Source organism: Notolabrus celidotus, chromosome 7, assembly GCF_009762535.1.
Source record: "Notolabrus celidotus isolate fNotCel1 chromosome 7, fNotCel1.pri, whole genome shotgun sequence".
Lineage (NCBI taxonomy): Eukaryota > Metazoa > Chordata > Actinopteri > Labriformes > Labridae > Notolabrus > Notolabrus celidotus.
This window is the reverse complement of record NC_048278.1, coordinates 38,157,976-38,178,910: the sequence shown is the minus strand read 5'-3', so window position 1 is coordinate 38,178,910 and position 20,935 is coordinate 38,157,976. Positions and strand designations below refer to the sequence as shown.

Genomic DNA, 20,935 nt, shown 5'->3' with positions numbered 1-20,935 from the left:
ACACTGACATCAACTCTCAGAGAACACACTAACATCAACTCTCAGAGAACACACTAACATCAACTCTCAGAGAACACACTAACATCAACTCACAGAGAACACACTGACATCAACTCTCAGAGAACACACTGACATCAACTCTCAGAGAACACACTAACATCAACTCTCAGAGAACACACTAACATCAACTCACAGAGAACACACTGACATCAACTCTCAGAGAACACACTGACATCAACTCTCAGAGAACACACCAACATCAACTCTCAGAGAACACACTAACATCAACTCTCAGAGAACACACTGACATCAACTCTCAGAGAACACACTAACATCAACTCTCAGAGAACACACTGACATCAACTCTCAGAGAACACACTAACATCAACTCTCAGAGAACACACTAACATCAACTCACAGAGAACACACTAACATCAACTCTCAGAGAACACACTAACATCAACTCTCAGAGAACACACTAACATCAACTCTCAGAACACACTAACATCAACTCTCACAGAGACTTCTGAGGCTGATTTTATGATGGTTAGGATTTTATTCTAAGACTTTGAGCTTGTACCGTATCGTGCCGAGTACACTACATTACTGATTTATCATTTTTGCAGGTTAAAATATTTTGAACATTAAAAAATACATTCTAATCAACTACAGACAAAATGAACAGCTAACTATCATGTTGTTTTAATTATTATCTCTTTATTAATTTATTTAAAGTTTATTTATCTATTTAATTTTTATTTTTCAATCATCTTTATGTACTTTAATTTTTGTAGAATTTTCAAATATTCTTATTTATTTATTTTTTGAGAGATTATCTTAAAATATATTTTTTTATTATAAATGAATTTATTTAACTTTTATAGATCTATATCATTATATTATTAATTGATATTATCTATGTGCATTCTTTAAAAATATTAATTCATTAATATTGTTTGTGATTAATTATTATTATTTATTTATCTAAAGTTTATTGATCTATTTCATTTTTAATTATTTTTATCTTTGTTTTTCAATTTGTGTATTTTTTTAAATATTAGTATTTATCATTTTTTAATTGAAGTATATTGATCTTAACGGTCTCACTATCTATGTGCATTCTTTAAAACTATTAATTAATTCATTATTATTTGTGATTTATTATCATTTATTAATTATTTCTTTAAAGTTTATTGATCTATTCAATTTATCTATACTTTGTATTATCTATATGTATTTTTCTCATTTTAAAAATACTTGATTTTAGTTCTTTTTATTGTTAAAATGTTTTTATTCATACATTTTAAATTGTTTCTTTCAGTCTATGGACTTTATCTTATCAATCTGATGAACAGTCAGGAGTCTCTTTGTGGTGTTTTATTTTGAAATGTAGCAGAACGTGTTCCTGTCGATCTTCTCTGCTCAGCTTGATGTGAGCTCGCTGCAGGACTTATTAAAAATAGCCTCGGCGTGTATCTGGGACGGAGCCTCGGCGCTCCCTGTGGAAACACGAGTGCTGACTAGAGCGAGTGCGACACTGACAGAACGCTGTGAGGTGACAGCTAACTCTAAAGCTAGCTGCAGGGTCAACAAGGTGAAGTATGAGTCCTGATGACATCATGACTGAACCGGTGGTGTGTGCTAACGTGAGGACCTCCTCTCTCTCACCTTGATCTGCACGAGGAAGTCCCTCAGGTGCTCCTTGAAGGCGGGGATGTCCTGATTCAGGCTGAACAGACCCGTTACAAACACCTTCACCTGGGCGCTGAGGACGAGACGTTACGTTAGCATCAAACACACGAGACCACACCCCCTCCCTCCCTTTGTGGTCCACCTGGAGCTCTGAGGTCTACTTACTCCTGCAGGTGAGGGAAGGCCGTCTTCAGCAGGTTGGCGATGTACTCCTGGACGTGCGCCTGGTTGCTCGCTGAGCTGGCGGCGTTCAGAGCGATGCTCACCTTCCCCTCCTCCACCAGGTTGAACATGTAGGCCAGGATGGTGGCGTGCATGGTCAGACCTGCAGACGGAGAGCAGAGGGTGAGACCAAAACAAACAAAGGGGAACAAAGGGGAACAAAGGGAAGCAGGCGAGTGATCACGTACCTGCAGTGTGTGAGGTGTCCGTGACCACGGAGAAGATGTGCTGCAGGACGTCACAGAAGTACGTCTGGTAGAAGCTCTGTGCTGCTGCTTCCTCTCCAGACACGTTCTGCAGGAGGGTGTAGAGGATCTGAAGACCTGCAGGAGACCAGGAGACACTCGTTAGGAGAGCAGGAGACACTCGTTAGGAGAGAGACTCTGAAACTCACGACAGTATTTAAACAGAGATCATAGAGCTCCCAACATGCAGGCCTGAGCATCGTACCTGAAGTCTCTAAAAGTAGTATGGGAGGTAGAACCTTTCCTCTCCTTTGGACTCATCTACCAGTCAGGGTCCGGGAGGCAGACCCCCTCTCTACTTTTAAGAGTAGGCTTCAAACTTTCCTTTTTGATAAAGCTTATAGTTAGAGCTGGATCAGGCTTGGACCAGGTCTTAGTTATGCTGCTATAGGCTTAGACTGACACACTGGGATCCTGTCTTTCCCTCTCTCTCCTCTCTCTGCCTGTCTCTCACTTTAACTCTTCCTGTCCCATTAAAGTTACTAACCATAGACCTTTCTGGAGTCCCTGAGTAGTGCTCTGCTCATGGTGGATTAAGATGAGATCAGACTGAGTCCTGTTTGGAAGACGGGACCGGATCTTACCTGTGTCGGCCACGTTCCTCATGGTGTGCTTGAAGGCCCAGATGATGGAGTCCAGGATCAGCTTGAACTGAGCCGGGGCGATGGACAGGAAGGCCGGGAAGCACTGGGAGGTGGCGGCTTGTAGGAGGTAGAAGAAATGAGTTCTGTGTTCGGGGAATTCCTCAAAGTCCTGAAGACACGGGGACACATGAGAGGGGTTAGATCTGGATGATGGTCTCCCTCTGATGAACGTGTGACTCGTGGACTTAGACTGACCTTGTTGATCATGTTCAAAGTGCACTCAAAGACTGCGTCGAAGATCTTGGGGATCTCCCCCGTGATGTGGACTCCCAGCTTGTTGACGATGGTCGCCATCGTGCTGAGGACCTCGGGCTCTCGGGCGGCCGGGACGTTCCTCTGGTAGTCGATGAGGACGGCCTCCAGCAGGGGGGGCACGAAGTTCTCTCCCACCTGGAAAAATAACATGGAGTGGCTGTGATGTCATGATTGAGGAGTTTCCTGTTCGCTGACTCAGCAGAGGAAACATCAGAGAGTCTTACCATCTGAGGGTCGTTGGAGCGGCTGACCCAGCCTGAGATCAGCTTCAGGGTCTCTCTCTTCACCGTCCTCATGCTCCTGATCAGAGGCTGCTTCGTCACCATCTCACCTGCAGGAATCATCACAGATAGTCTTCAGGTGGAGGAACTTTACCCCTGAACTACATGCGTTTCCACCGGTGGACCCAGGGTCTAGATTTAGTTGAGGGGTAGATAATCTCCCCCCCTAAAAAGCCCCTGCTAGGGGGGATGGTGGAGTTCACACAGCTGTTGAAACACAGAGGGAGTTCCTGGGAATGCAAACTAGTTTAGTTTTTATTAAGATTTCAAAATATCCTCATCAGATATTTAATGATGGTCTAAAGACGTTTATGAGGGATGCATCCGGCTGAGAGTCTCCAGTTAGCAGGGTCGCCGTTTAAACCAAAACACCGGTCGATCTCTGCGATCACGGCTTTTTGAGTTCAAAAGGATTTTAAAGCCGTGTTGAAACGTCTTTGCTACTCGCGCTTATCTCCTCTCACGTGTTGATTCAGTGAATCCATCCGTGATGAAATATAGCACCATCTAAAACAGACCAGCTGAGTCTCTTCATGCTAACAGGCTAACTGTTGTGTTGCTCATAATGATACCTGCCTGTCCGTCTGCTTCTATGGTGTCATCTGTGATGAATGGCATTCCTCTTTGTGTTACTGCCCTCTACTGGTGTTGATTCATTCATTGCTTTTTCCATGTTTTTAACCGCAGGCACAAAATTTTCACTTTTTTTTTCATGATTTTCTGCTTTTGGAGCACAATTTCAAATTTGAGGAAAATTAACTTTTTCGACAGGCTCCGGGTCAAATTTTTAGTTATTTTTTCTTCGTCCAATTTTTTTTTTCAAATTTTGTTTTCCATTTTTTTGGGGTCAAATTTTTATTTAAAAAAAAAAAAAAAAAAAAAAAATAAAATTTTTTTTTTCAAAGTTTTTTTTTTTCAAATAATATATTTGTCAAATTTTTATTTTCCAAAAAAAATAAAAAATAAAATAAAAATTTCAAATTTTTTTTTTCTTCAATTTTTTCCTAAACCATTCCGTCATTGTTTTTTCCATCTGTGATGAATGGCATTCCTCTTCGTTTTACTGCCCTCTACAGGTCTGGTGGTGTAGTGGATTTACTTTTTTTCATCACTGGCCTGATTTGCACAATCTACCCAGGACTTCAGCCGGCGGTCGAAAGGATTTCTCACTTTTTCACACGACTGTTTGTTTAAACTTGAAATAAACATGATTTGTAGAGTTCTGCAGAGAATCAGAGGATTTAAATAAATATGTGTCCCAGTGTCTCCAGCGTCAGTCCCATCAAAGGGGAAAACGCCGCTCAGAGACAAACCGGTTTAATGTAGCAAAGCTCAAATTGAGTCAGATCATGGTCCCTGAGGACTTCTGACACAGAGTGTAGCCTGCAGACCAGGTCCTCTAGAGCTAAAAGACCCCCGGAACTCTTAATCACTAACCGTTGCTCTGGACGGCCGAGGAGATGTTTTCACTCAGGCACTTGTAGACGTTCAGCATGTCCAGGTAGATCCGTCCCAGCTGCACGACGAAGGGATGACCGACGGCTTTGCAGGCTCTGACGTTCGTCTTCAGGATGCTGCCGAGCTGACGCACCGTCTCCGCGTCCTTCAGGATGTCCACGTTCTGCGGCAGAGAGAGGACAAGTCAGCAGAGGAATCAAATCAAACTCCTTCCATACATGTGTGTCTGCTCTATCAGAGTCCTCACCTTGGTGGCCTGCTGGATGATGCTGTCCCACACCTGGTTGGGCAGCAGCATGTACTTCTCTATGAGGAGCTCCTGGACCGCCTGGTCCGTCTGCGCCCCGATCATGTACCCGACGGCCTCGTAGAACGTGTGAACCTGCAGAGACACGGATCAGGGCTCGACTCAGACCTTCAGGGAAAGCATGTCAGAATAATGAACCCGGGCACGGGGACCCACCTGCTGAGGCTGCAGGTCGCAGATGATGGTGTTGATGTTGTTGAGGATCTCGTCGATGAAGGGCATCACCTCGCCCACCTGCACCTGCACGAAATGACGCCGGCACTTCTGGGCGATCTTGATGAAGGTGTCACACGCCATGTCCTGCACGCCGTCATGGGTCTCTGCGTCAAAGAAGAACCTCGAGATGTCACGATGAGCCTCACTCACTGACAGAATATTCACGTGTTAATCTTAAAGGAAACACCGGACTCTTCATCTTTACGTCTCTGAACCATCAAATAAAGAAAGGTGCGTTTGAGACCCCATCGAGCGTGTCCTCACCGTGCATGAACTCAAACAGCTTGTTGACCACCGTCTTCAGGAACTTCCAGTGAGCGCGGAGGAACCGGGGATACTGACCCACGATGTACATGATGTTTGAGGCGATGATGGCTTTGTTGTCTTTCCCTCTTTTCTGCTCACACAAGCCGAGCAGATCCTGAGAACACAACACGTCAACGGTTTAACTTCAGACTGAAGGTGCTTTTCAACCACAGGAACCTTTGGAGGAACTTAAAACAGCAGGAACAAGGGTTGAAATTTAGTTCCTGAAACGTCCAGCATTGCAGGCCCAGCCCCCAAGAGGTCCAGTCACTTTTGGGGGCTGAATGTTCCCTCAGTGTTCACAATAACATCACACACACCTGTGATTCACTTGGTTTAATAACTCCTGAACATCGCTCTTCTCTGAGCCTGATAGTGTGAATGCATCTCTATCAGCTCCCGGTGTTCCGGTTTTAAAAGTGACCCTGTAAACTGGAGACCTTCAGCTGAACGTGTCAGTGTTTGTGGAGTTTACACAGCTGTTGAAACACAGAGGGAGTTCCTGGGAATGCAAACTAGTTTAGTTTTTATTAAGATTTCAAAATATCCTCATCAGATATTTAATGATGGTCTAAAGACGTTTATGAGGGATGCATCCGGCTGAGAGTCTCCAGTTAACAGGGTCGCAATTTAAACTGGAACACCGGCTTTTAAATCTGTCTTCTTGCTTTAAGTCGAGTGTTTCAGATGTTTTGAATCCCTGTTGTCTCTAGAGCTGGTCTTCTTCCAAGTTTTGTAATAAAGCACGATCAAAAACAGCTCAAGAGTAACCTCCCTCATGCTAACTGTGGCCTCTCTCTTACTGCCCTCTACTGGTCTGGAGTTGTAGTGCAGTTTCTTTTATTGCTTCTCCATACGTCTCCTGCCTGATTTGCATCATCTTCACAGGACTTCAGGCCTTGATTCAGACAACAATGGGCCACAGGAACTATTTGGTACCTGGCACCAAAAGTTCCTAGTTGAAAAGCAACTTTAGATACTCTTTTGAAGAGGTGCACGTCAGGAAGGCTTAGGGCTAAGACCCAGAAGTTAAAACCACTCTCTGCATGGACTAAGCTCTCTAAGTTCACTCATACTTCTTAAACTGTTCAAGATGTCATCGTTACATAAGCTGAGAGGAGGCGGGGCTAAAGACTGACGTACGCTTGGGGACTCCAACAAAGTCTACATGACTGGTGAACTCTGGACTTTCACATTTAGCTCTGGCAAAGATTCCTCACCTTTTCACACGACTGTTTGTTTAAACTTAAAGGTAATCATGATCTGTGGAGTTCTGTAGAGAATCAGAGGATGTAAATAATTATGTGTCCCAGTGTCTCTAGCGTCGGTCCCATCAGAGGGGAAAACGCCGCTCAGAAACAAACCGGTTTACTGTAGCAAAGCTCAAATTGAGTCAGATCATGGTCCCGGAGGACTTCTGACACAGAGTGTAGCCTGCAGACCAGGTCCTCTAGAGTTCGTCTCTTTCTAAGTTTTGCAATAAAGCTCGATCAAAAACAGCACAAGAGTAATCTCCCTCATGCTAACAGGCTAACTGTGGTCTCTCTGTTACTGCCCTCTACTGGTCTGGAGGTGTAGTGCACTTCCTTTTATTGCTTCTCCATACGTCTCTTGCCTGATTTGCATAACCTTCACAGGATTTCAGGACTGCATACAAACATGGCCAACAATGAGCCACAGGAACCATTTAGTTCCTGGTACTACACCGAATAACTTCACATCTCTAGACTGAACCTGCGTGATGATGTCATTACACCCTCTGGCGTTCGTGACCCACCTTGATGACGGTGACCAGGAACCTCTTCTCGTCCTCCTCGTGCATCGCCCCGCTGATGGATCCGATGGCCCAGCAGAGCATGTTGAGGTTCCTCCACGACCACTCGGTGCCGTTCACCTGGTTGTGGAGCTTCTCCGTCATGATGCGTTCGGTGTCGGCGTAGTCCAGATGGGTCAGGTAGACTGAAGACAAACAGGAGAAAGGGACATTGTAAAGATAAACTATAAAAGTAGAAATGTTAAAGTGTGAATCAGGCGGTCACACTAACGTACCCAGAGTCTCTCTCATGTTCTTGTAAAGGTTGATGGCGTCCGTGTCCTTCATGAACTCCCGGACCACCTCGCCCTGATCGTTCTCCACCACCAGAACCTCCTCTGGTTTGGCCATGCGACTCACCATCAGCAAACGCACCTACCAGAAGAAGAGGAGGAAGAGGAGGAGGGTGTGAGGTTCTGTGTCAGCCTCTGAGTGAACTGACTAACCTCCTGATCTGAAGCATGAAGTTACACAGCCAGAGAGCTTTCTGTTTTTATTCCCTGAACTCTGAACTCTGACCTCTGGACGTAGAAACAGCGAGCTCTCTGTTTTTAAAAGAAACTAAAGACTGAACTTTTTAATCTGGCTTTAACTTGGAGTCATTTATATTTAGCATTGGGCTGTATTATAACCTTAACTGCTGTTATTAACATTGTTTTAACATTTGATTACATTTATTTACCATTCATTTATTTGTTCATGTAGAATTTTTCTGGAATTTATCTGATATTATTTATTTATTTTATTGTAATAATTTGGTTTTATTGATTTCTTGTTTTTTTGTATATATTCTAATAATGTTTTTATTTTATGGATTTTATAATAATTTGTTTTATTATTTCATATTTTATTTGAGTTTTTCTCTGATCTTATTGGAATGATTTTTTTAAAATTGATTTATCATCTTTGTTATGTAATTTTTTTTGTGTGTGTTATTTATCTGATATTACTTTATAGATTTTATTATAATGATTGATTTTAATTTATTATTATTTTGTATTTTAATTATTTATTCTGTTGTATATTTATCTTATTTTATTTATATTATTTCTGTTATTTTGTATTTTATTTTTTTCTGTTATGTATCTAATTGTGAGGATTTTATTGTATTTATTTATTTACTGTTATTTATCTGATCTTAGTTCATTGATTTTTTTGTTATGATTATTAATTTTTATTTTATTAATCTGACCATATTTTTCTGATTTTACTTAAAACTAAAAAATAACAATTAAGTAGAATTATTTCATTTTATTTAAAAAATAAATATTGTATTCTTAAGTATTTCCTATTACCATCCTTTATCTTGGTTTAGTCTTTTATTATTTTACCTGTTGCTGTTATTTTCTGTCTCTCTCTGTTATTTCATGAAGCACTTTGAGCTGCATGCTTGAATGTATGAAAGGTGTTATAAATATAAATGTTCTATAAATAAAGATGAGTTGAGAGTTGAGGTTTCAGCCCTCTGATCCTCTGATTGTTATTAAGTGTGTATCTCGTTCAGCAGGCGTACCTGTGAGAGCACGGGCAGGTAGAGGTGTCTGCGTGGGGGGACGTCAGACAGCAGCGGGGTGCTGGAGGTGGAGAAAGGACTCTCTCTGTAGAGCTCTGCTGCCAGGTGGTTCCAGTACTCCAGACAGATCTTAAAGATCTCCGTCTCCTCCACCTCCGACACCAGCAGCATGAAGTGCAGAGCCTGAGGAGACACAGACACAAAGCTCACTAACAGGCGGACAGACGGACAGGCGGACGCTCTAATGGCCTCCACCTGTGTGTCACTGTGAAGGTGTAATCAGCGCGCCACATGAGAAGGAAGGAGAGGCCGGAGGAGCTGAGGGAGAGGGGGAGGGGGAGGGTTCTTTCATCAGCAGCAGAGGTGGAAATGATTAAAAAGACCGGCTGAGGGGAACATAATATCATGTTTAGATCTCTGTAATAAATCTGGTCCAGGTTTGGGACCCTGTGGACCTCCTCACCTCCATGAGGGTCTCCCGCAGGTTGGGCCTCTTCTCGATGAGCTGGCCGTGCTCTTTGAGGAAGGTGCAGAGGAACAGGCTCAGGTTCTGGATGAAGTTCTGCTCGTCGTCCTTCCCGTTGGAGTAGGCCAGTCTGATGTTGGTGTTCAAAGGCAGCATCTAGACCCGGACGACAAAACAAGCTCAGCTTTATTTATTTACAGACTTCAGCGTGTCCTGAACGCTCGGCCTTAATTACATCCTTTACATGTTTAGTTTCAACTCTGAACATGAAGAGGGTTGAAGCAGCGAGGCATGAGACCACCCAGGATCACTGTTTCATCTGAGACAGAGGAACCCCGACATGCTTCAGTCAGCTGGTCTGCAGAGAGTCAGCCCACCGGTCTGAACAGGTCTCTGTGTTTCATGTACTCATGCTGTAGATTAACTGAAGCTGTCTTTAATAAACCTCATGATGACCTCAGGGGTCACGAGGGAACAAAGAACATTGATGACCTTTAATTGCATTTTATGATCAAGCTTTTTTTCAATCGTCTATGTATTTCTATTTTATATGTATTTTTTAAAGTCACGTGCCGATTTTTATTTATATTCTTATAACTTTAATTTAATTTTAAATATCTATTTCACTTTCTATATTACATAGCTGGTAAGTAAGTAAGTAAAAATTGTCACTATTTTTTTGGTTTTGTGAAAACTCAAAACAAAGTTAAAAAAAAAAAAAAAAAGTTAAATAAAAACATAAAATAATAAGAAAACATGCAGTTTTAAATAAATATGCAATATCAAATAATGAAATAATATTATATATAGTAACAATAAGAATAATAAAATATACTATTTTAAATATTGTTATAATAAAAAAGGCAATATTAAATAATTACATTCAATTACTATGACTAAAAATATCATTATATGCAATTTTTAAATTAAAAAAAATTAAATAAATCAAAATATTAATAATGAAATATGCAATTTTAAATAATTAAGTAATAAATATGCAATATCAAATAATTAAATACTTCATACAGTAACTAATAATAATAAAAAAAAAATTTAATATTGAAATAAATACATGTATTAAATAAATACATCAAAATGATTATTAGAACAATCAAATATGCAGTTTTAAATAGTTAGGTAATAAATAAACAATATTAAATAATGAAATATTATTACATATAGGAACAATAAGAATAATAAAATACTATTTTAAATATTGCATAATAATAGTAATAATAAAATATGCACTATTAAATAATTAAATACCATTACTGCTACTTACAATAAAAAAACATATGGAATTGGAAGTAACAAAAACACTGAAGTAGACCGTGAGAGGTTTCAATGCCTATAAACAATTATTTTAAAATATAAATATCGTCCCCGAAAAGACAACATTCACTTTCACACTTATCAGGATCTGAAGTATTTCAAAGCGTGTTAAATTGACGGTCGATTATGAATCATCTTCTGAGAGCTAACGAGGTCAGCAGGTTGATCCACAAGGGCTTGGGATTTGAGAAATCTCTCTCTTTTATTCTCTCTCTCTGATTCTTTAAAAACACTTCCTGTCAAACTAAACTGACCAACAGATCAAACACACACAGGGAAACAAACGTCCGTCTGTTTACACTCAGAAACAACAACTCCTCTAAACTGCTGTCAGTCTTATCTCCACCTCAGGCTGAGCCGTGACATGTCAGTCAGTAAAGTAAACATGACGGCGTGTCGCAGCTGTGATCAGCCACGCCTTCAGCTGCTCCGTCACCTCACCGTGAGTAAAGGTCACACCGAATCTCTGAAAACGAAACTCTCTGTTTGCTCTCTGAAAGCTCACACAGCAGAGTGTGTGTGTGTGTGTGTGTGTGTGTGTGTGTGTGTGTGTGTGTGTGTGTGTGTGTGTGTGTGTGTGTGTGTGTGTACCTGTTTGAGCTGGCACATGGTGAGGGTAAACAGGTTGACGAACTGCTCCTCGTACTGGTTGACGCTCACTCCGGCGATCTCCGTCAGACACTTGAGCGTCACGTTGCGGAACATGGGAACGTTCAGGAACTGAAGGACGGGAAGACGTTTGTTTACGTTTGTTCTGCAGAGACACGTTAACGTTTGAGATCAGACGCCGCGTTACCTTGTAGACCAGCGTGCTGATGAGCTTGGTCTCAAAGATGTAGCCTAAAGGAATCCAGTTCAGGAAGCGGAGGAGAGTCTCCAGTGTGGCGTGAACCAGAGGTGCATTCTGGGAGTTTTCCTGCACAGAAGATGGAGAGAGAGATGTGGTGGTTAATCATGGACAGAAATACAGACGCTGAAACGCTTAAAAGAAGTCAACCTCATCATCTTACCATCACAAACTGACACAGCTGGAAGATCTGGGAGAACTCGTTACACATGCTGAAACACAGAGGAAGAGATTTCATGACAAACTTTGTCTGGAGGAGGAGGTTAAATCAGTCCATCTACAGTGTGAGGGTTGTGTCAGCAGGAGAGGAGGAATGATGGGGGCAAACACAAACAGAGTCATTCAATCTGTCCTCTTGTGGACTGGACCCTCCTGAGAGAGCAACATCGCTTTATCAGAGACTTAAGGGTCGTGTCAATGAGGGCGTTTATTGATCTGGGAGCGCTTCTCATCAGCTTATGACAGTTGTCTCACGGCACTTAAGGCTTCCCTTAAGGCTGATTTATACTCCTGCGTCTCCCCTACGCAGCAGGGGCTGACGCGGACATGAGCTCCACGTACTTGTGCGTCGATATGTCCGTGTCGTGCAGCAATACTCCAGCGAAACTCTTGAGGGCAGTGTGGTCTCTCTGATAGCCGGTCGCTACGATCTCTGTTTCCTTTTCCACAGAGATTCAGAGCGTGTTCTGTTAATCTACAGCTGATACATGTTGCTGTTTATCATACAGACATGATTACATGAAGAAGAGAGAGGAGGAGATGAAACACACGGACGATGTGCGGGAAATACAATGCGCCGAGCGGACCAATCACAGAGCTTGCGGTCCGCGTTGATTCTACGGGTAGTTACATTGTGGAGGAGGGACACGTCAGATATGCGTAGGCCATCGTCTGTATAAAATATGGACGTAGTATCCGTGACGTCACCCGTCTGTTCCTGAGAGCTGTTTTGAAGACAATCGACGGCGGCAGCCATATTGGAAATGCGGAACTCAACCAGGCAGAGTGTGGCGTAAAGGGGCGGAGTTTGAGCCTCTTAGCCAACAGCTATGTGTTCCCAACCGGGAGTCACGTCAGTCATGTCCTTATTTGGGCAAAAACTCATAATCTTAATATCTTCTGAACCGTCACGTTAGAAATAAATCCCCCCCCCCGTACAGTGTGTGCTGATAGAGAGATTAGCTTTGTAGGGCCAAGCCGTTTTTTGAACCAGGCTGTAAACATGTTTATTAATGCTGCAAAGATCGGCTTCTTCCCATTCATGTCTATGTGGTTTCCGGTGTTTCTGGTCCAGTTTATAACACTTCCGTTTGGGCTTCATCTTTGGAGATTGGAGGTTGCTGCTTGGTGTAGGCCTTTGTGTAGGTACGGGAGCTACACAGACCTCCGATGTAGGCTACACCGTCGATTCGATGCAGAAGTATAAATCAGCCTTCAGGGAAGCGGAAGTGCCCCCGCACAACTGTAGTGTCGTGGCCTAGCGGTCTAAGCGCCCCACATACAGAGGCTATAGTCCTTGTAGCAGAGAACGAGGCCCCTCTCCTTTGGAATCATCTACCAGTCAGGGTCCGGGAGGCAGACACCCTCTCTACTTTTAAGAGTAGACTTAAAACTTTCCTTTCTGATAAAGCTTATAGTTAGAGCTGGATCAGGCTTGGACCAGCTTTTGTCATGCTACTATAGGCCTAGACTGCCGGGGGAACTGGCACACTGACACACTGGGATCCTAGCTCACCCCCTTCCCCCCAACCCCTTCATCACTTACTTTAACTCTGCCTGTCCCATTAAAGTTACTAACCATAGACCTTTCTGGAGTCCCTGAGCTCCCTTGTCTCGTAGATTCCTCTGAGCTGCCGTAGACGTCCTCCTGCTGCGGACGTGCTGGACTCCAGCTGATACGGACGTGCTGGACTCCAGCGGCAACAGCTTCTACGACTCGTCTCATCACTATCACCTCTCTCTCTTTTACTCCCCTCTATCTGTCTTTCCAGACCCAACTCAGTCTCAGGCATGATGGCTGTCTGACATGAGTCTGGTCCTGCTGGAGGTTTCTGCCTGTTAAAGGAAGTTTTTCCTCACCACTGTAACTAGCTAAATACTGCGATGTGCAATGCTCATGGTGGATTAAGGTGGGGTCAGACTGAGTCTTATCCTGTCTTGGTGTTGGGTCTCTGTTCATAATTTGACATAGAGTGGTCTAGACCTCCTATGTTTGTAAAAGCGTCTTGAGATAACGTTTGTTGTGATTTGGCGCTATACAAATAAAGATTGATTGATTGATTGATTGATTGATTGATTGAACGCCGGTTGGACTCCCGGCCGCGACCATGTCCAGTATGTCCTCCCTCCTCTCTGCTCCCCACATTTCCTGTCTCTCTTCAGCTGTTTTATCATAAAAGGCACAAAAGCCCCAAAATATCACTTTAAAAAAAGAGGAAAAAAGCGTCAACTTCTGGCTGTGAGAATCGAAATTATTCATAACACGGTAATTTCGAAGATATTAAGATTACGAGTTTCCCTTTATGAGAGGCTCAGCTGACTTGATTGACAGGCGGGAACACTGTAGCTGTTAGCGAGGAGGCTCAAAGCCCCGCCTCTTTACGTCACACTCGCTCGACAGAAGTTATGTTGAGTTCAACATTTCCAGTATGGCTCAGAAACAGATGGGTGACATCCCAGAGACTACGTCCATTATCTCTACAGTCTATGATACGGACATGTTGGTATGATGAACACAAACTGTGACAGTCTGGATTTCTTCAGAGGGACCTCCTCCTTTAGTCGTACCTGTCTTTGAGGTGCTTGGCCTTGACCTGGGTCATCTGTCCGCTGGAGAAGTCGAACACCTCCTCGCTGAGCAGCTTGAGGATGATCATGTTGTTCTGACAGAGGCTCTCGCTCGTCCGACTCGCTCCCACGATGTCGCTGATGAAGGTGGGCCAGTGTTTGGGCCACTCCTGCTTCAGGATCTAAAAACCAGACCAGAGAGGGAGAGCTCAGCGACTTAATCATCATCACATCAGGTTTGACTGTGATCATGTTTTCAGACGTGTATCTACCTGTACGAGGATCATGTTGAGTTTGGAGATGTACACTCCCTCCTTCTGTGAAAGAAGATAAGAGAAGTGAGATCGATACAGAGCTCTGCAGAGTTTATTTAAAGGGCAGTGTCTTCAGATGATTCAGCCTCACCTCCATGTTTGCAGGATCAGAAGACGTCTTAATGATCAAACCGACGACATATTTCTTGATCCCTGAAACAAAATCAAAATGTTTTATTGGAGGATGAAGAGTTTCCAGAACAACACGTCTGAGATGAAGAGCGTCTTCAGAGTCGTCTGAACCGACCTTCACACTGATTTCTGGGGAGAATCTTCCAGCGTGTTTTGATGACTGTCTCCAGAATCTGCAGCGCGTAATACTGAGGAGGAGGAAGAGAGACACATTAGAGACACATGTCAAATACTTTTACTGAACAATCAAGGTCACGTCTAAATGAGTGACCAAGGAGCAACAAACACAGACTGATCTGTATTACTATTATACTGAAGAAGGCCAGCTCAGTCCTGGACCCTGTGGAGGTGGTGGCTGACAGGAGGATTATGTCCAAGCTGTCGTCTCTAATGGACATTTCTTTTCTATTTATATTCTTGTTAAATTCTTGTTCTGTACACCTTCTTGTTTGCTGCTGTAACTCCATGAATTTCCCCGTTGTGGGACGAATAAAGGAGGATCTTATCTTATCAAGGCTTTGACTTCATATACGAGGAAATCACAACATCAGCCAGACTGTACGTCTGTGCTCTCCTAACATTACACACTTATTCCTGAAACATTAAGCCTTTATTCTCATTAAATTCAAAAATTTTTTTTGTAAAATTACACTATATTTTTCTACTAACATTATTCCATTATGTTCTTAACATAACAGCTTTATTCTCGTTACATTTCGACTGTGTTCTTGAAACATTACGCCATTTTTCCTGATAACATTGCACATTTATTCTCCTAAGATTATTCCTTTATTCTACTAACATTGTGAATTTATTCCTGTAGCATTCCAGATTTATTCTTATAACATTATTCCTTTTTTTCGCGTAAAATTGCGCATTTATGCTACTAAAATTATTCCTTTATTCTCGTAACACTGCACATTAAAGGGGACATATCACGCTTTTTTCATCAACATATATTGGTCTAAGAGGTCCCCAAAACATGTCTTTAAAGTTTATGCTCAAAAAAACACTTTGAAATCAGATTCTGGTCTGCCTGAAAAACCCTCTTCTTCAGTCCTCCTCAGAACACTCTGTTTTCTCTCTGACCACGCCCCCTCAGGAAGTGGGTGTGGCCTCGGCTCTCCAGCACGTTGATCTAATGTTTACATGTTGGCTGAATATACACGGCTGCTCAGAGACCCGCGTTACTTCAACCCTCTGAATCTGATCCTGACGGAGAGGCGCCTGCAGCAGGACCTTTCTGAACCATTGGTCACAGATTTAGTGTTTCTTGTTGTTTTATTTGTCAGCATGTCGACGTGTGTCTTGGTACACAGCTACAGCTACAGCTATGAACATGTAGCTATGTGGCTATGCCAATTAGCGCTAGCACTTATCCATGATAAATAAAAATCATCCACTAGATCTTCAAATCTGCAGACGTGGGGAGTAAAACCGACCTTTGTGTTTATTAAGACAGCCTACAACTAGCATGCCTCCCTCCTAAGCTCCTTGTTAGCACACATGTGTGCAGGGAATGAAAAACAGAGGAGGGGTTGAGTTGTATTTTATACAGTCTATGGGCTGAACAAGCTCCGAGCTCTGACTTCCTGTTACAGACCGGATATTGTTGTTACGTAACAAAAACACTGAAGTCTGAAACGGCTGGTTTCACACACATTTACAGAAAGGTGGAGAAATCAGAACAGGGGCAGAATGGAGTCTTTTCATTCTCGGGGGGTTTGTAGACAGGGACACAGATTTCAGGTAGAGAACCATTAAAAAGTCAATTTTGCATGATATGTCACCTTTAAGTCTCGTAACATTGCGCATTTATTCCTGTAGTATTACTGATTTATTCTTATAACATTACGCCTTTAATTTTGTAAGATAATTCTTGAAAGCTTACTTTATTCTAGTAACATTAAGCCTTTATTTCCTTAATATTACACATTTATTCCTGTAACAATACGGATTTATTCTAACAGCATGACGCATTTATTCTCGTACATTACGTCTTTATTCTAGTAGCATTATTCCTGTATTCTCATGAGATTATTACTGTATTCTTGGAACACTACGCCATTATGCCTTTATTCTAGACACCTCAATTGTAGTTACATTGAGACTTTTATTCTTGTTATATTACGCCTGTTTTGTCGTACAATTTAGACTTTTATCCCGAAATCTCAACTTTCTGTTTATATTACTGAGGCCCTCATAATCCATTGTAGTCTCAGTTGTGAAAGAGGTGAATGATGAATAAAGAAGTGGAAGAAATAAACATTTTGCAGACATATTTTACATTTTTAAGAGTAGAGGATTAACTGTTTAATTAAAAAAGGGGCAGATTATTATAAAGTGAAAATCATCACCAGTTGCAGCCCTGATTGAAAGAGTATCTACAAGCTGTCATAAATGAATTAATACAGAAAGACAAAACATTTAAAGCACCACCAAAACTTTGAACGACAATCAACAAGCAATAACGCCCCCTCAACCACAAACAGCTCGCATCAAGGAGGCAGCAAATATGTAAAAATCCTATTCCTGCAGATCAGCTCAGATTTAAATCACAGTAAGCTCCCATTAGCAGGAGGAAATCCTGTGAATACAGAGAACCAGAGTGAAAGCTCAGAGCTCTGAAAGCCTCAGCCTGATGAAGATGAAGTGATAAACATCAGCTCACATTATCACACCGACTCTGGCGGACTGACAGCAAGCAGCCGAGGCTGCTGGTACGTACTTTAGTTTTCATGTTCTGGGAGAACTCCAGGATGGTGTCCACCCTGGTCCAGGCGTCTGGATGGTCCTTGAGGTTGGTGAGGACTTCCTGGGCCATCCGTTGCTGAAAGAGAAACACAGAGAAGCCTTTGTATGCCATGAAATTTAAAGTTTAAAGATCAACTTCAGGTATATTTCCCCTGAGTTAATAACACAAGCACCTCTATTAGCTTTATGGTTAAGCTTGGCATCATATTTAACCCCTGATACTCAAAGCAGCCGTCCTCACCTGGGATCCAATGTCGTGGTACATGGAGTTGACGACATTGTCCAACAGGGTGATGTCAAGCTTTTGACTGAAGTCCAGCAGCTGTCTGGCTGGGTGATCGGCCAACATCGTCATTTCTGCTGGCATAGAGCTTCTGAGGGGAGAGGAGGAGGAATCAGTCACACATCAGGCACAGCAGCATGCTTTAACACCAAATATAAACACACAGGTGCAAAAAAAATTGGTTTCAATTTTGATGATTATGGTGCTGGTGAAAGTTTTGGCGCTGTGGGCAGGTGCAACGTCCTGCTGAGACAGGAAGTCAGCGTCTACATGAAGCTTATCAGTAGATAAAGCATGAAGTGTTGACTCTGGACTTGATGGACCAAGATCAGAAGAAGACATGGCACCCCAAAAATACTCATTCTGTTTAAGTGTTGATTTAATCAAGCTCTAATTAAATATTTCATTATTTTGAGATGTTTTTAATATATATTTTTGAGCTCTAGGCCATTTTATTTCATGTTAAAATAGAAAAATGCTTGAAATATTTCATTTTGTGTTAATATCCACTTTCTTAAACCAAGCTTTTCAGCCCCCACTGTCCCTCGAAATGAATAAATGTTAATTCATACTCTACAGACATTTAACTCATCTTCATGTAGTCTCTGTCTTCGACCATTGAGAGTTTTAAATCTTTGCTAAAAACACACCAGACATCCTAACATTTTATTTTGCTTTGATTTATTGTGTCTTTTTTTTTTTTGCTATCTATTGCATTTTCAATATCTACTCTTTTTTTAACTAATGTGTTTTTATTGATTGTGTTTTTAACTTTGCACAGAAATTTGGCAACAAAGAAAGACAGAAAACTAATTACATTTTTTTTATTTGAAAGGTTTTATCTAAAATGTTTTACTTTTTTGTAGATATTTTTTTACAATAATGGGCAAAATACTTTAAATTTTAGATATAAAAAAATAAAAACATTCTTGAGGGAACGCCTGATCTAATTTAAAATTTGCATTTTATATTGCATTGCATATTTTTTCTTTGTGTCATAATTTATGATGTTGTCTTTGCTCTAGTTTAAATTAGAAATATTATTCAAAGGACTTTCAAACAATTAAATTATGACTTAATCAACGTTTTACACAGCATCCAAACTTTCTAGACTTGTGGTCGTACAATAATAGTGAAAATATGTGTTGTTATGATCAAAAGTTACTCAAACCCAGGGAGGAAAGTACTCCTTAAATACACTCCTAAAAACAAAAGAAGCTCCTTGGTGGAGTATTATTTATTTATTTAATTTTTGAGTTATCTGGCAACAAAGGAAGGCAGACAACAAATGTAATTTTTTTATTTACATGGTTTTAACTAAATTTGTACTATTTTGGTTGATATTTTTGACAATAATGGGTAAAATACAATTTAAATTATCTAAAAAAATAATAAAAACATTGTACATCTTGCATCAACCCCTGATCTTATTTAAAATGTGCATTTTATTTTGCATTGCACGTTTTTTCTTTGTGTCACAATTTATGATGTTGTCTTTGCTCTAGTTTCAATTGGAAATATAAACACTGGAATTGTAGTTGTCCAATAATAGTAAAAAATCAGTGTTGCTTTAATTAAAAATGACTCAAATCCAGGGAGGAAGGTAGGAGGAAGAAGTATTGTTTATCTGGCAACAAAGAAAGATAGAAACCTATTTATATTTCTTCATTTGCAGGAATTTAACTACATGTTCTACTATGTGTGTCTATGCTTTTACAATATCTATTAAAATAAAAACATTCTGGAATAAATTAGGCAACCCCACATTTGTGTCTTGCGACCCGCCAGGGGGTCCTGACCCACACTTTGGGAACCCCTGAGAACTTTTTCATGATGTTCTTCTTTCTTTTCTGCACCTGTGATCACTAATTTAAAAAGTAAAGGACCAATCAGGTCATTAAGAAGACCCTTCAGTGTTTACTAAAGTAAATAACAACAGAGGGCTGATTTAAGGAGTCATAATCAGGGTTAGTTTCAGTTTAGGTTTGGCAGCAGTGAGTTCCTCTAGCTGAGTCCAAAATGTGTCAGTGCAGTCCTCGTGGTCACATTATGACACCCTTTGAAACAGATCCTGAACTGGTCCAGTATGAAGCAGCGCCCCCTGCTGGCTGAGTAAATGCTGCACTCGCCACAGCCCGTCTGTTAGCCTGTAATCAGACTATTGAGGACAATTCAACCTGCGAGCTCCAGGTTACCACAGATGGAGGAGTGTAGCCCCCCTAACCGGCCGTACAGAGTCGGTTAACCGGTAGTTATCCCCCCTAACCGACGGCACAGAGTCGATTAACCGTTAGTTAGCTCCATGATAAAGAACCAGCCTCTCTGAGGGGGATGCTAACGCTAGCCCACGCTGGGTGAGTGACTGTGGATCGAGCTTACCTTGTGTGTCTGCTCCACTCGTTGAAAACCAGTATAGTCTAGCTCTCAGCTAGTCGGTCTGATCCGGATTCTGAGTCCCTGCAGCGCCTTTAGAGAAACTGTTGGGTATTATCTCATGGCACAAACCCCGATGCTAACCTGTGCTATGCTAACGTTAGCTTCCTGTTTGACACCCACAGATCTCTCCGCTCCCCTCCAGGGGTCTCTCTAATGGTCCCAGAATCAAACCCTGTCCTTCGAGTCCCTCAGTCTGAAGTCTCCTGTCTTCGAGCAGCTCCACATTTCTCTCTCTGGATCCTCAGAGATCACAGCTCACTGCATTGTTAGCAGCTTAGCATGCTAATGGAAAGTCAATGATAATTCTGCGTTGCTAACGTAAGCTAGGCTAATAGCAGAAGTTCCAGGAGTCACAATCAGAGATGTGTCCCGGCTCATAATCCCTAAAGTCGGGTTATATTTCAGCCTGTGTCCGTGGTCTCTGTGAACCAGCAGAGGGGTTTTACTGCGTGCTGTGAGAGTGCTGCTCTGCCCCTAAGCTCATGCTTCAGACCCGGACCGGTTCAAACCGGTTGAGACCGGGATATTCATTCTCGGTGCTTCGGCCCATCGCGCGCCGCGTAAAATTTGGACTATGTACCCGCCCACTCCGCCTCTGATTGGCTGAGCTGCCGCTGACGTCATTCGGTGAC

General features: G+C 41.8%; 1 protein-coding gene across 1 annotated transcript; it reads right to left on the bottom strand.

Moving 5' to 3' along the window:
* Positions 1-1,626: 1,626 nt before the first annotated feature.
* xpo1a (exportin 1 (CRM1 homolog, yeast) a) lies at positions 1,627-20,857 on the bottom strand. Its single transcript, XM_034687439.1, has 24 exons — positions 20,247-20,857; positions 17,826-17,958; positions 17,559-17,660; positions 14,946-15,018; positions 14,790-14,851; positions 14,657-14,701; positions 14,385-14,566; positions 11,761-11,809; positions 11,547-11,666; positions 11,342-11,470; positions 9,416-9,574; positions 8,953-9,135; positions 7,676-7,814; positions 7,404-7,585; positions 5,585-5,741; positions 5,261-5,424; positions 5,045-5,179; positions 4,777-4,960; positions 3,283-3,389; positions 2,999-3,193; positions 2,744-2,912; positions 2,103-2,237; positions 1,858-2,017; positions 1,627-1,765 (listed from the first exon to the last, which is right to left on the bottom strand). Exons 2-24 carry the CDS (start codon positions 17,949-17,951, stop codon positions 1,642-1,644), a joined length of 3,081 nt encoding a protein of 1,026 aa, XP_034543330.1. The 5' UTR covers positions 17,952-17,958; positions 20,247-20,857; the 3' UTR covers positions 1,627-1,641.
* Positions 20,858-20,935: the final 78 nt, after the last annotated feature.